The 15,820-nt window shown below is 40.5% G+C and overlaps 1 protein-coding gene across 6 annotated transcripts in view; it reads right to left on the bottom strand.

Annotated features, from left to right (window-relative positions):
• Positions 1-15,820, bottom strand: part of NPTN (neuroplastin) — a 61,427-nt gene that overhangs the window by 29,909 nt on the left and 15,698 nt on the right. For all 6 annotated transcript variants that reach the window (XM_032621881.1, XM_032621878.1, XM_032621877.1 and 3 more), the window contains exon 2: positions 2,140-2,311. In XM_032621881.1, coding sequence (XP_032477772.1) covers positions 2,140-2,311 — 172 coding nt within the window. The remainder of the gene's footprint in view (positions 1-2,139; positions 2,312-15,820) is intronic.

The raw sequence follows: 15,820 nt of genomic DNA, 5'->3' as shown, positions 1-15,820 counted from the left end.
AATCTCCACTGCACTAATGTCTGAGAAAAACGCCTGACCTCAAACACTGGCCAAATGCACTTACTCATCTTACTGTTCATCCCAAAAAAGACTTGAAGAGAGTATGGATGAGGAGAGACATAGCCCACCCACAGGACTGTCTCAGTATACCCACGGCAGCATAAGATTCTAAGAGGAGCTGTCAACAGTCTTCTCAATTTGAACCAAATGCCTATTCTTATATCAATATGCTCCCAATAAGGAAACAGACACCAGTTAGCTGCTCTTAGCAATGTTCCAGAGTTAGGAGGAGGAGGAGCAGCAGCAGCAATATCTTTAGGGCTTAGACTTGACTACAGTAAGTTCCTTGAGAGATGACTCCCAAACTTGAGGCCATGCCTATGGGCTCAAAATCTCCCCACAACATTTCCTTTGACTAGCTATTGGGAAGTAACTAAAGCAAATCAAATATGTCCCCTACAGGCTAAGCAGAAGCAGGGTCTGACACTGGCTCCATGGCCGACGTATTAGGTGACCCAAGGGACTTATCAGTTGTTACTCTACAAAATGTGAGTTGTTACTCTACAGATTCCCTGAAAAACTCTGACAATGCAGAACACCCCCCGGAGAGCTTCAAATAGGCTGAGGAAAAATACACTACCATGTCTAAAACAGATAGCTAGTGGGAACCTGTGGTATAGCACAGGGAGCTCAGCTCAGTGCTCTGTGATGACCTAGATGGGTAGGAACTGGGGGGTGGGAGGAGGAGGTCCAAGATGGGAGAGGATATATGTATACATATAACTGACTCACTTCATTGTACAGCAGAAACTAACACAACAATGTAAAGCAATTATACTCCAATTAAAAAAAAAAAAGAAGAGTTCTATAAAGTTAGGTTCAAACTTTACATAAAGTTACAGTTCAAAGCTTTGGGGGGTAACACAGTACAAGACCCAAGAGAAACATGATTGGACATGTGGTACCTTGAAAGAGGTATTATAAAAAAAAAACTTGTAAAACTAATAGACAGACCAAGAATAGATGCCTTTTATTCCACTCAGCATCTCTATTTGATTAACCTTTTCCAAACTATGAGGATATAGCTGAGGCTATATTTCCAATTTTATATCAAAAGAAACTACAGTGGAGAGAGATTAACTACCTTGCCACGAAATGGTATAATACAGCAGAAGAACAAACAAACAAACAATAAAAAACGAAAAAAAACCAATGACCTAGATTCTAGAAAGTCAGAAGACCTGGAACCTAGCCTTGGTTCTGCAACTTATTAGGTACAGTATGTGGCCTTGAAAGCAGTCAAGCATTACTCTTTGAGTCTCAGTTTTCTTATCCGAAAAAAAGGAGGATTCACAAATTAATGTGGGTCAATTAAATAAGGGGTATAAAATGATTTCAATTCTGCAAAATACTGCAGAATGTCCTTGCTACTACTAGGTACACAGGTTTTCCTGGTCTCACTCCAGTGCACTCTTCCTTTGCAATGCATCATCCTGCCAAATAGGATTAGCTGATCCTTTTCAACTAGGAACAAACTATTCTGAAAGGTGAGGTACCAGGTGTTCTAGATATTCCAAAAAAGTACCAAATCTTCAGGTGCTGGGTAACTTCTGCCAGCAAATATCCCTCTTTCATCAAAGGGTATTTCCAGGCTACCATCCTTTTCCAGATCAGTAATGAGCTCTGTATCCACTGGTCCTGATCAGGTTATGGTCATAATAAACACTCCTAAAGGTAATTCACTAGGAAATCTACTCAGTGGAAATATCACTTAGGGTGATATTGCTCTAAGAGTCCTAGATCAGATTTCAATCTGATTCCTCAAACCACTGGATTTAGTCAAGAGACCTGCATTCTAATTGTGGCTTTTTTATTGACTAGCATTGTTACTCTAAGCAAATCACTCCCGATGCCCTCAGTTGCTCTATCATCATAGTGAAGGGATCTTTTACGGCTCTCAAACCTGGCCACTCATTAGAAATTCTTTCTAGATTCCTGGGCCTCACCCCAGATATACTGGATTAGAGTCTCCAGGGGAGGACCATGTCTCTCCCACATAGCATAATTACAGATTATGAATGTCAAGTAAACTCAACCATGTTCCCTCCCATCTTCCCAGGAGTTGCTAGCCCCTCTCACCTGTATTCCATGTTGCTGGCATTCTTACGAGTGGCAGTCAGTTCTACCCCATTCTTTGTCCAGTAGCTGTATGTAAGGGTGTGAGAGTTGGAGGTGAGGTTACACTGCAGGGTGACAGGGGGCGCAGGGCTTTCTCGAATAATGACTTCTTCACTGGTGACAATCCTTGGCTCTGTAATAAGAGTGCACAATGATAGGGAGCCACAGTTCCATGCTCTGCAGCCCTGGCCTGAGAGTTGGATGGGGTAGGTTGGGGAGACTAGAAGAGGGAGGGCAGACAGGACCACATGAGGAATTTCACTTTGCCACTTTGGAGGAAGTCAAGAAAGGAAAAACAATGATTATAAGCAAATGACCACTAGCGCAGACAACAGCCTGAAGACCAGTTGGCCTAGACGTGAAAAGAATGGGAGTATTATGGATGCTTGCACTGGCAACAGTACGCTTTTGAATACCACCATTTTATGAGATAAGAACCACCAACCAATTCGGCTTCAATTAGAAAATCAGGCTCCACTTTGCAGCTCTGAAGACAAAGGCAATTATCATTTAGATAACTAATAAACTTCCTGCCTTGAAACAGTAATAGTTATAATTAGGCATATATGGCTTTTCCCACATTTAAATCTGATAAATCTATGGCAAAATAGCCTGGCCATTAATTATGCAGAAAAAGACAATGTAGATCCTAAAAGCAAATTTCCTATTGAAAGTCTATTGCATTTTCCAAATTTTGCCGAGAGAAAACTGTTAAGGAACCATAAGTTCTTCTCTCCAGCCCATATTTTACTCCAAAGACAAAATTTTTTCAGAATTGCACTTTAAAACACTTTCCATTCTAAGATAATCATAACTAGAATGTGGTATATGTTGGTATGATGGGCTCCTAGAATTTTAGAGCTGAAAGGCCCTTAAGAGTTCAATGAATCCCACTCTTTAAGAGCTAGAAAGGTACAATGACTTGTGCAAGGCCATAATTATCATTAGTGACAAAGCTGGGCCTAGAAAACACATCTGACCGAATTCTTTATCCCTCCTCCTCCAACCCAAAAACACCCCCATACACCTTCCACCCTAGGGCAAGTTATATACTTCAACTTCTGGTTCTACCTGGGCTTAGATAACCTGGGATCACTCATTTGGTATCTACAAAAATAACCTATTTGAGTCAAATATTATAACACATTGAGCAGAAATTTTTTAAGGCACACTATATCAATACCGTTACTGGAAGGTTCATAAAGCACTTTGAATTCCATCACTATATTAAAGTCTTGAAGTTTGTTTATTGTCTTTTGTCGTTATTTATCTTTAATCATTTCCCATGGTTAGTTCTTTTTCTACTTTTGGTCAAACATTTTCAGGTAAAGTCTAAACTAGCCATCTTTTCCAATCCACAATCAGAGGTATTTGCTCTTTTACTTTTTTTCCAATTCTTTCTCAGAAATCCTTGACTAACTTCCCATTTCCCTGCACCTGGCTACTTCCTGTCTGCAACTCTGTAGCAGCTCCCTGCCAACATTTTATAAAGTATAGTGCTGACTCTTAACTCTTGAAGACAAAACTCTCTCCCTTCACTGGAACTAAGCTTTGTTCATTGTGCAGGAAGCAGGAGAGGACAGAGACGTCATGGGACACTTGAAAAATGTAATGCCCAAGCACCTCCAATGTAACATTGTAGAGCTCATATCGTCAAAGAAACTTGTGATAAATAAAGCAAATCCTCAAGTTTGCTCAAGTAAATTGGTTCTAATTATTTTCCAACTCTGGCAAAAGGATAGTGGTTATCTTTCATTCAGCACTGGTCCTTATCCGTAACATCAAACAGGGTCTCTATATACAGATAATGGAGGCATAGCAGCCACTAAGACAGAAGCAGATGCATGTAAACATTAGCGCAGTGGTGTCCCATGGTTTCCAAAACACACTGGACAGAAGCCAAATCCCTGGGCCTTAAGTCGAGCAGAACAGCTGCAAACCCTGCAATGGAAGGCGCACACACACCATCGGCAGAAAGCACCACAATTTCAGGAAAATCAAAACCAAGCAAAAACAAAAGCGATAAAAAGAGAGAACCAGTACTCCACAGAAATTAAAAAAATATAAAGGCAACATTAAAACCCAAACACACTTTTAGGTTTTCACTGAATTTTTATTATTCAATTTTATTTTCTGTCCCATTTGGTACTCGCCTTCTGGTTCTTCCTCTCAGACTGCACTGAGAAAGGGTAAACTCTGAGGCCAAGAGCTTCCAGATGCTTAAATTACAAGGAGGCCAAAGCAAATGCTACTCTTACCTGTGGTGATGCAAATGACCACTGCAGCTCAATGAGATTAAGAAGGTGATGAAAGCAACCTGGTAGACTTTCTGCCAAGAATTCTCAGAAGGCAAAGGAAAGCATTTTTCCCTTAAGATCCAGGAGAGAGTCAGCTGGGAGCAAGTCAATAATTTTAATAGGTTTAAATATGATTCTGCACCATAGGAGGGTTGTGGGGTGGGGTAACCTTCCTCCTGTAATTGCTGTATATGGAAACCAGTGCTAGACCAAGCTCCTTGGCCTCGGTGCCACATCTGCATTCTGCACCAGGATGAAGGTGGGGGGTTTTTATTTCTGATCGAACACTGGTGGTCAAGCATTGCCCATGACAGTCCAAGAGAGATGAACATTTAGGAGAAGCTCAAAAATTCTTACCTGCCACTTACTCCTATTTAGAAGCACTGGTTAGGAGACCCTTACTTACCCTAGCCATCATTCATATGTAGAACATGCTATGGACAGAGAGAGAACCTAAAAACTGGGCACGCTTCTCTTCCTGCCTTACATTACTGCCAGGAGGTCGTTTTTTTTTTGCGGTACGTGGGCCTCTCACTGTTGTGGCCTCTCCCGTTGCGGAGCACAGGCTCCGGACGCACAGGCTCAGCGGCCACGGCTCACAGGCCTAGCCGCTTCACGGCATGTGGGATCTTCCCGGACCGGGGCACGAACCCGTGTCCCCTGCAACGGCAGGCAGACTCTCAACCACTGCGCCACCAGGGAAGCCCAGGAGGTCATTCTTAGATAGAAAATTTCAACTTCCCCTTGGAGACAAATGTCCTTGAGGGTGCTGAAATCATAAAAAAATCCAATTAGAGTGGAGTTCAGGGTGTTGAAAAAAAAAAAAGAAGCCTGGCTCTCTAAAACAGTTAACTAGCGTCAACGGATTGACGGGGAGGTCTGGGGAGAGTCTGAACTAGCCAGGGTTTGTTTCAACCACATGCAGACACCCCAAAGTTAGGAAGCTTATTTCTAAGTAAACTGGGAGACTGCTGTATACTCTCGAGATTGAGAGGTAGGTACCCCAAAGCCGCATCTTCTTCTAGCCCCAAGGCATGACCTTTTAACTATGAGTCTACCTGAGTCAGGCTCCTGCAAGTACAAGTACCAAATGCCCAGCCCAGTCCATGCCTACAAACTTCTGCAGAGCTTTGTGGCCGTTTGGGTAATTCTGCTTTTACAAGGAAAGGAGCAAGGGGGCAGGAGAAGGAGGCGTGCAAGGGAAAAAATCGTTAAATAAAAGAAAAATCACTGGGTTAATGTTCCCCATTTTCACATAGACAAGGTTTTCTTTTTCCCTTTCCAGAAGCAGGTTCTCTAATTCAACAGTGCCAACTGCAGCAGCCTCTAACTCTACTCTAAGTCCTCTTCATAGGCATCTTCTGAGTTGCTATAAAGAACAGACAAGTAACTTGCTATTTTCCATAGAAATATATAGATTCAAGGCCCATGTCAGATTACCTCCTGTGTTATTACCAATATCCTCATAAATGTAATTTACTATTTTTATTTACTCTCTATAAATCTATCAGTTCTTTAAGCCTGAACTGGCTCTAGGGACTCCTACTGAGTCCTTGACAAGAAGGTGAAAAATCCAGAAGATCTTTCCATTAAATGGAGAATGCTTCCTCAACTATAATAAGGACAGATATAGGCTAGAACTCTTTCTGGCCAGAAGCACTGGCTCTGTGGTGGCTTCTCCCTCCCTCTCCTTCCCGCCATACAAGCAGCAAGACACTATCCAGAAAGAGGTGGCCACAAAAGCTCCTGTGTCTGATGTCTTACTTGTACCTGCTACTACAGGTGAAGGGAAGGATTCTGAGCCAACTGCTCAGCTCACTGTTACCACACAGAGGAACAGGGTTGGAATTTAGTTTCCTTTTTTAAGACACAAGAAAGGCCAGTGTGAATGGCTTCCAAACTATTTCTGGGGTTGCCAGCCTCTGGAATGATAGTGTGGCAGTGACTGCTGTGCCAACAGTCAGTCATCAGAGTCAAACTATCTGTCAACAGATCCAACTCTGACTTTGAAACAGCATGATGGGGTTTTAAAAAATACTTTGCAGCTTAGAGTCACCTGGCTCCTAACAGCAAGACATAAGGAGGAAATCTCAGGCTGCTGCTTTTAAGAGAATAGGAGACTAGCTGGGCAGGACCAGTGAAGAGTAATACTGCTGCAGTGGAGGGCTGTTATCAGAGAAGCATATGCCACTGTTTTAGAAAAGAAAAAGAGCTAGAACTATGGAAATATCCAAGCTTACATGCCACCCAACAACCAAAACACATCACCACACCACACTCACGGCAACATTCCCATCACAGAACAGGATGACACTAAGTCACAGTGAGGGAAGAGGCTGGGCAGACACAAACTTAAAACCATAGAGGTGAAGGCAGCTACTCAGAGAGCTTCAAACAGATGAACAGAAGAAATAAAAAGTAGTTAGACTGGGGAGAGAAATAAAAATAGAAAGGCACCAAAGAATAAATCAGCAAAAGGATAGCAGAAAACCTACTACAAAATTAAAGTAGAGGGAAAGAAACAATTCAACACTATCCTGGTTTGACTGCCTGGTTTTGTGAGTTTTAAGTGTTTTTTTTTTTTTTCTTGTTGTTAGCCTCCCCAGTTCTCCCTCCCCACCTCTTCCCAATGCAGATGATTTTGGACAATCACAGATTTCCCCAAGTTCTTTGTTCCTGAGGAGAAAGACACAGAGAAGGGTTGGGGGATAAGGGAGGTAAAGAGGACAGCAAAGAAGAAAAAAAAAAGTTGCCACAAATATTTTCATACACTACAACCAGAAGGATCGTGGGTTTGAAAAAACGAAGACAAGGGGTGGGGTGAGTGATCATACTGGGGAAGAGGGAAAGGAAGCAGAAGGGAAGGGTCATCGGGCCACCTCTAGTGACTACAGTACTACTACTGTAGGGTGCTGGACTCACTCTGAAGGACGCTTATGGTGGCCTGGGCTCGAATCCATGTTATGGAAGGGTTTTGCCTCAAGTCATTCCTCTTGGGGTCGTTGCTGGCCCTGCACTCGTAAGTCCCAGAGTCCTCCAAGGTGAGCCGGGTTATTCTCAGCACACTCACGCCGTTTGACCCGTAGGCGGTGTTTACGGTGACACGGCGCTTCCGAGCACCGTCCCACAGCTGTCTGAAAGACTCTGCCCGGTTGACTTCTGCGTACCACCACTGGATCTCTGGCGTGGGGCTCCCGACCACGTCACAGTACAGCTCAAAGGCGTCCCCAGTGAGCTTAGTTTCTGACATGGGCGACTTGACAAACCCAGCTAGAGGGAGGGGGAGCAGGAATGCAGTGACAGGCCAATCAGAAAAAAAAAAAGAATCAACAGGTGTTAATAGTAATTTAAAGGAAAGAAAAGAAAAGAAAAGAAAAAAGCAAATGAGCTGCAAAGAACAAAAAGGATTCATTTTTAAACTATAAAGAGACAGTAAACAGCATTTCATACAAGCTTTTAGAAGAAGAACCACCCTGGGAAGCTTATGAAGCAAAGGCAGGCTAATTACAAGCTGGGGCAGCCCAGGTGCTGGCCAGGCAGAAGCAAGCCCACTGGAAAGCGTTTTAGCAATGGGCCCAGCCAGTAGGAATGAGAAAGCCTCAGGTCTCGGGGAAATCGCTTTCCTTAGAGCACAAACCATTACCTTTCCAAACTCAGGCAAGTGATGAAAGATAACCGGAAGTGGCAACAGGTTATATGCAAGTCAGGATCTCTCTTTTGGATGGGTGAACACTTCGTTAGAGATGCAATGTCTTTTATGGGTCACAACAAGAAGTGTTAACTGACCTACTGACACCTTCTTTTGGGAGTCAGAGTCCAAATTTCAACTGAAAGGCTAGCAAATTTCTCTCATGCAGGATCCTATCCTGAATTCAGGTTAGACTTTCCCCACATCCTCTTCTTCCCTGGGCCCATGGCAAACAACCCAATTGTCTGTGAAGCAGCCTCTACCTGAATGCAGACCCTCAGGCATAGGAGAGCAAGACAATCTGTACTTCAGAGTAAGAAATACTATGGGGGTCAGCTCAGGAGTAGAACCAACAGTAACAGTAACTCAACTCATTGCCAGTGTCTGGAGGGACTATGCCCTCCATAATCCCATAAATTTATACAACTAGAAAATTCTTCTGAAAAGTCAGTCTTAAAAATAACCATGGGATAAAAATAAAAACAAAACAAAAAAATAACCATGGCATTTGACAGGCTCTCTTCACATAATTTAGTTGCCTGGCTTCTAGAGGCCAGATCAAAAAGAATGAGAACTGTAAAATGATGAATTAAACTAAACTCTATGGTGAAGGCTAGGCTTCAACAACATTGCCAGGCACTGCCCAGGAACTAAAAGTTGATGCCTACTTCCAACGGCCCATAATTTGCTTGAGGTTACACTTCCATAAGACAAGGTGGCAATGGCAAAAACAGAGTGAAAAAAAAACTCCAGACTTACTGGAAGAACTTGGAGTGGGGTCCATATCACAGTGCAAGCATACTCTCTCTCACCCATTTACTCCACCACCAAGGGTTCATTCAGCATTTTTACCAATTCAGGCTAAGGTAATTCAGTATCTAAAGTACAGGTGAGAAGCTAAAAGAGGGTACTCTGAGTCACTCTTGGGACCAAGCCAGATCCTCTGCAATGAGCAGAGTGGGGTCAGTATCTACCAACATCAGGTTGAGAATATTTCACAGGAGAGGTATGAATTCAATGGAAGTTTTCCTACAGACCAAAAGCCAAGGATATAATGGGGCTGGCTGAAAATGCAGGTTGCTAAGTGGAAATATTTCTGTTTATATCCATAGAAGTATTTGCCTTTGGAGATAAACTCTACACCAGGGACCTCAGAACCCTAAGGGAGGTACTACACTTACTCAAGTAGAGGTCAAGAACTCCAAATTCATACTAGTCTTTCAATTCATAAAAGATTCAGAGTCTGGGAAGGACAGGAAGCAGTAATTAACAGCCTTAGATTAACTGTTCTGCCTTCAAATGCTACTCTAAACTACCTTTTGAGATGCAATGTCAGTTCCTTGAAAGGAACTAGCTATGAGAGGCCCCAAGAAGCCAAAAAGATATCATTCTCAGATGCAGGGGAAGTTTTAGAATTCCAGCAGGGAGACACCAAGCCCCTGCAAGAAAAGCTGAGCTCACTTCCAGATAAAGGGGTACCCAAGAAGCTATGTTTTAGTCTTACAAACTGCCACCTGCCCACCTGTCAAAGTCATTGCCAACTAATATACAGAGAGAAGGAAGCTGGTTTTGTTCATTTTACTACTGGTTCAATCACTAAAGAAAACTGGTTATCAGTAAATCCCTAGAGAGCAGTAAAAAGTATTACTCTGTTTTAATCATATTCTTGATCATTAAGTGGAAATCACAAATGCTTATTCTCACATTCTCTGTGAACTGGGGGAGTTTATGTCCTCTCGAATGCTGTGATTATGTGCTTGATTATGCTCTAGAAATATGCTGCTAGTGGATCTGTTCTGTATTTTTTCTCCCTTCTTCTGAATTGCACTTCAAAACAAGCTTAGATTTAAGCCTGTTCATCCAATCTACTAACCACGCTAACATAAAAGGAATGCCTGCAAGTATGTCCAGAAACACCAAGAACCCATCCGATTCCAATATAATCACAAATCCCAACACACCACAATTCAAAGGTAGCCGGGAAACAGTCTGAACACAATTCCCCACTGCAGAGAACCAAGAAAGTCACTCAAACTGACACTGCAACCCCTGGACAAGACACTCCTAAGGAAGAAGGAACGCTGATCTGATTTAGTTCAGTTTTCTACTTGCATACAGGACAAGAGGACCAAGTTGAAAATGTCCTTTGAATTAGTAAATTATATGATATATATTTATGCAAACTTACCTAAAAACAAAAGTAAAAATCCCTTAAACACTAACAGACATCTGTGCTCTCTTTGACAGCTATTACTAGTATTACTTATCATCAGACATTATATCAACAGGTAACATTTTCTAAGTATGTGTTATGTGTTAGACGATGTGCTAAGCACTTTTACATGATCTCATTTAATCCTCACAACATGACATAGGTGCCATTATAATCCCCTTAAAGATGTGGAAACTAAGGCCCAAAAAAGTTGAGTACTTTTCCCACAGTTATAAGCTAATAGTGAAAGCGTCTGGACTGGAATCCAGGTGTGTCCAAAGCCAAAGCATGGTCTCCTAACACTTTCCACAACTGCAGTCAATGTGCCTCACCGGGCCAGGAAAGTTTTTTGTAGTTAAAGTTACAGATATTTTTGTCACCACTTAAATGTAATTAATTAATAATTTCTGGCTATGAAAAGTCAGGACCCCTCCACTTGAATGTGCAGCACACTACAATCACTAACTCCTTAAAATTATAATTCTATTAAAGAATGGAGATAGAACTGCACAGAATCAAAGAGATCCTAAAGCAATTCTGTTTGTGTATGTGTGTGTGTGTGTGTGTGCGTGTGTGCATGTGCGTGTGTGTGTGTGTTGGGGAAGGGGGAGAGAAGAGTGAGAAAACAAAAGATGGTTCAGAAGCAAGACTTCCCCATAGTGCTGATGACTCCACCACTCTTCTCTTGAAAAGCCTGGCTTCATAGGAAAGAGTTTAAAAAAGACATTACAGACAGTTCTCTGGTGGTGTGGTCAGTGGCCAAATTAATAAAGGGCAGCACCTGAAATTTTTATAAAACTTAACAGTTTAACATACATTCAATCTGTTGTTAAAAAGAACTAAGATCCTTCTTGTGGTAAATTTAGTAAGCCTATCTAGAAACAGCCTATCAATAACACTTTCTTAAAATTAAATATACTTCCAGACAATGGAATATTATTCAGTGCTAAAAAGAAATGGGCTATCAAGCCAGGGAAAGACATGGAGGAACCTTAAATGCACAAAGCAAATCTAAAAAAGGCTACATACTATATGATTCCAACTATATGACATTCTGGGAAAGGCAAAACTATGGAAACGGCAAAAAGATCACTGGCTGCCAGGGGCTAAGGGGGAGGTGGGATGAATAGGTGGACCTCAAAGAATGTTTAGGGCAGTGAAACTATTCTCTAGTAATAATGGTGGATATATGGCATTATACATTTGTCAAAACCTGTAGAAGGTACAACACCAAGAATGAGCTGTAACGTAAACTACGGACTTTGGGTGATAATGATGTGTCAACGTAGGTTCATCAATTGTAACTAATGTACCACTCTGGTAGGGATGGTGTTAGTGGAGGAGGCTGTAAGTGTGCGTGTGGGCAGGGGATATGTGGGAACTCTACTTTCTGCTCAATTTTGCTGTAAACCTAAAAGCACTCTAAAAAATAAAGTCTATTTAAAAAATTAAATATACTAACTGAAAATACTTACAACTATGTACTCAGATTTATTTGCCCTTGGGATTGAGTGTATCTGACTGCAGATAATTTTTTTTTTTTTTTTTTTTTTTTGGCAGTACATGGGCCTCTCACTGTTTTGGCCTCTCCCGTTGCTGAGCACAGGCTCTGGACGCGCAGGCTCAGAGGCCATGGCTCACGGGCCCAGCCGCTCCGTGGCATGTGGGATCTTCCCAGACCGGGGCACAAACCCGTGTCCCCTGCATCAGCAGGCGGACTCTCAACCACTGTGCCACCAGCGAAGCCCTAAAATTTTTAATGATACATAAGTGCACAACTACCTTTGAGCAATGAGAATTCAGTTTTGCCCAGAGAAGCTAAGTAACATCCACCTATGTTGTGTTTCTGATGCAAGCACAGAAAACACAGGGCTCTTTTCTAGCCTATAAATCGTCTTAAACCTTGAGATCACCCTGATCTCCACTAGGCTATCTTTATTAATGCCCTCCTAACTCCACTGAACAGAAATCTCCCAGCTTAAGGAAAAGAATCTTACCCAGTACAGGAGGAAGTTTCATATGTGTTCATCACATTAAGTACTCGAGGGCAGATATTACATTTATGGGTAAAGTAACCACATAATTTATCATCAAAACGAGAACACTTTTAAGAAGGAAAGGGATGTTATGAATAATTTTGTTGTAACAGGCACAAACAGAATTATGATCACCCTACTTCGGGAAACCTGGAGGTGTTGTGTAAGATCAAGCAATTAGAGTGGAGTTATCCCAGAGTAAAACTCTAGGTCAATTAACTTCCAGTTCTAAACACAGTATATTTGTGATTTACAAACTTTTCCCAAGAACGTTGAGCAATAATTAGAAAAGAACCCCTTTGATTGTTAAATAGCTATGTCTCAAATTTAAATGTATCTAGCCCTACAAAAGCACCTCCAAATTCCTTAGTTTTTTTTTTTTCCCTCTATCAAAACTGATAAATCCTCAACCCCATTCTCCAACCACTATTTGGTAGCTATGCCACCCTTGGTTCAGATAATTTTCCCATTAACCAGAATCTCTTGCCTTACTGTAAAGTATGCAGTATATAATCAAACCCTACTGCCTTGATTTCAAAAGACAGTATACGAAGATCAATGAACCCTAGTATTTGAAAAAGGTAGCTCTCTACTTACTAGTCTGAAAGTATTATCATATCTAGCAAAATTATAAACCCTGCTACAGAATAGGCCAAGATTGACTCTCTAGAATGTGTTATCAAGTACTCTCTGATAGTGTTTCAAAAATGAATGCCAAACTGCATGGTAATAAAATGCTAGACATATCAATTTAAATTGTGACTTTAAAAAAAGCATAAGAATGTGTAGAGGGTCTTCCCTGGTGGAACAGTGTTTAAGAATCCTCCTGCCAATGCAGGAGACACGGGTTCGAGCCCTGGTCCAGGAAGATGCAACATGACACAGAGCAACTAAGCCTGTGTGCCACAACTACTGAGCCTGTGCTCTAGAGCCCATGAGCCACAACTACTGAGCCCGCAAGCCTAGAGCCCATGCTCCACAAGAGAAGCCCACGCACCACAACGAAGACCCAACGCAGCAATAAATAAATAAATAAATTTTTTAAATGAAATACTGTATAGAAATCGTTCCATTTAATAACATGGGTTATATGTAACACTCTATATAATATTTATATTAAAATATGAAACCTCAGTTCCCTTGTGTGTATAATTAGAAGATTGGAACAGATGATTTCTAAGGTCCTTTCAGCTCTAATATTCTGTAAATCTACATATTATAAATGCTCAATTAATTGAAATACAGTATTCTATAAATCCATGAAGATGCATGAGGCAATAATGTGTTTGTGAGAAAGAGTATATTTTAACAAATTATAAATCATCTAGAAACCAGGATATGTCTCTAATTTTGTATCCCCACAATTCCTTGCTATACATATTATACTCAATAATATTTGTTAAAAGAATGCTGAGAAACACAATTCTCATTAACCAAGGATTAAGCTTAAAACCCTTTCAGTAAATTTCATCCTATTAACAACTTAAAATGTACTAGTAATTATGAGTACTTTAATGAACAGTATAATAAATAAAACCATCTTTCTTTGACTAGAGGAGTTTCTCATACCAGAGCCATCTTTCTGAATATCAAGAGAATCATAAATTCTAGGAGACCAGACTTATTTGAATTTACCAGAGATTTCGTAGAAGTTACTTTTTATTAAAAAAAAAAAAATCAAATCCCTAATGTCAGTTTGTTTTCTTGCTATGCATCCATTAATACTAATAGGCAAAGAAATAAAAATTGAGTGAAAAACAGATTTCTAATTTGAAATTTTACTTTACAGTTAGAATGCAACTTTCCCATTCTTTTTCAAATTAGGTAATGATGCTTCTAATCATCAATTCTAAAAAAGAGGGAAGTTCAGATTCCCTGTAAACCTCCTAGAATCAAAAACATACAGACTAGAAATCTCTTTCTTTGAAAAGATAACCTTTAAGAAAAACATCTGTGGGGAAGGGGCAGGTAGTAGGACATTTTCTGTTATTATTTTTTTTAAAGAACATTCCAAAAAGATTACTGAACGCATAACTGAACGTCTCTGAAACCAAATTATTATAACAGCAGCTAAGCTTTATTGATCATTCATGTATGTCAGGCATAGTGCAAAGTATATTATATAATTCACTACCCCTTACAGTTGTACTGTCACTCTACAGATGTGCAGAGGCAGGATGTACACCCTGGCAGTTATAATTCCAGAGCTCAAATACTACCTCACTAATAACAATGTTTTGTTTACTATGGACAATTAGAACTAAATAATATCTTACATACATTATTTAACTCAAAAACATTTTATCTTAGAATGACTGTCACACAGCATGTTCTATTATACTTCTTTCTCATCACCGTTACCAGTTCAGGCTTTTATCACTACACCACCATCCCCAATTATCTAACTTACCTCTATGGAACTTCTATGTGGGCCTGTGAGTTTAAAAAGTATTTGACATTACTAACTGTGACTTACTGTTTTAAGCTGGCATTCCTTACTAGTAAACTGGAACTTAATAGTAGATCTCCAGTTCTTACTGGCAGATCTTCAAGGTGGTTGCTACCCCCCTAAGATTTTCTTCCCACCAAGCGATGAAACGTAATAGTACTTTCAATCCTTTTCCAAGCAGGGTCTCAACAGCACACCTCTGTTTTCTCCTATCGAGTGCATATTCCTGGATTTCAAAACTCAGGACACATGACAGGTAGCTCTTTCTCACAAAGAAGCTGACAAACGTTGCAATAAGAATTAGTTTACCAAGTCCATTTTGCATAGGATATTATCTTTGTGCTATTTGATAGATTCTGCCTTTAAAGGGATCATCTTTCTTTTGGTCTTATTTTCAACCGTGGACACATGTATTAGTATAAATATTTTAATCATCTACCTTGCAAAGTATCCACAAGACCTTTTTCAAGCAGATATCAAGACTGCCCAAGTGGACTGTGAACCAAAAACATCCTTGTGCAAAAACTTCAGAAGTAGGTCTACAAAGGGGTCATCCATTTCATTAATTTTAAAACCCTGCTCCTTAGGCCCTAAGGATTCTTTGGAACAATCAGAGGATTCCCTCTCCCCCAAACAGCTCTACATTTATCTAATTAACAAATTAAGATTTGACTTATTTTTTAAATAAAAAGAAAAAACTTTCTACTGCTATAGGTTGAAAGTTCCTAAATCTAATTCTTGCCCCAATCTAACACTTAGATATACCACAGTCCAAAGAGGCTGTAATGTAGTTTCGAACCCTCACCAGAATTCAAATTTCCTGATTCCTGTTCACTAATGTTCCATCTACTAAAATCTGTTCCTTCCTCAATTCCTCAGGAAATCCCAATATTCAGTCAACAATCTAAATCTATTCTCTTCTTTCATAATTACTTCTCATTTGTACTCTTATCTTGTTTC

This window comes from Phocoena sinus, chromosome 2, assembly GCF_008692025.1.
Source record: "Phocoena sinus isolate mPhoSin1 chromosome 2, mPhoSin1.pri, whole genome shotgun sequence".
NCBI lineage: Eukaryota > Metazoa > Chordata > Mammalia > Artiodactyla > Phocoenidae > Phocoena > Phocoena sinus.
This window is presented reverse-complemented; position numbering and strand designations above follow the sequence as displayed.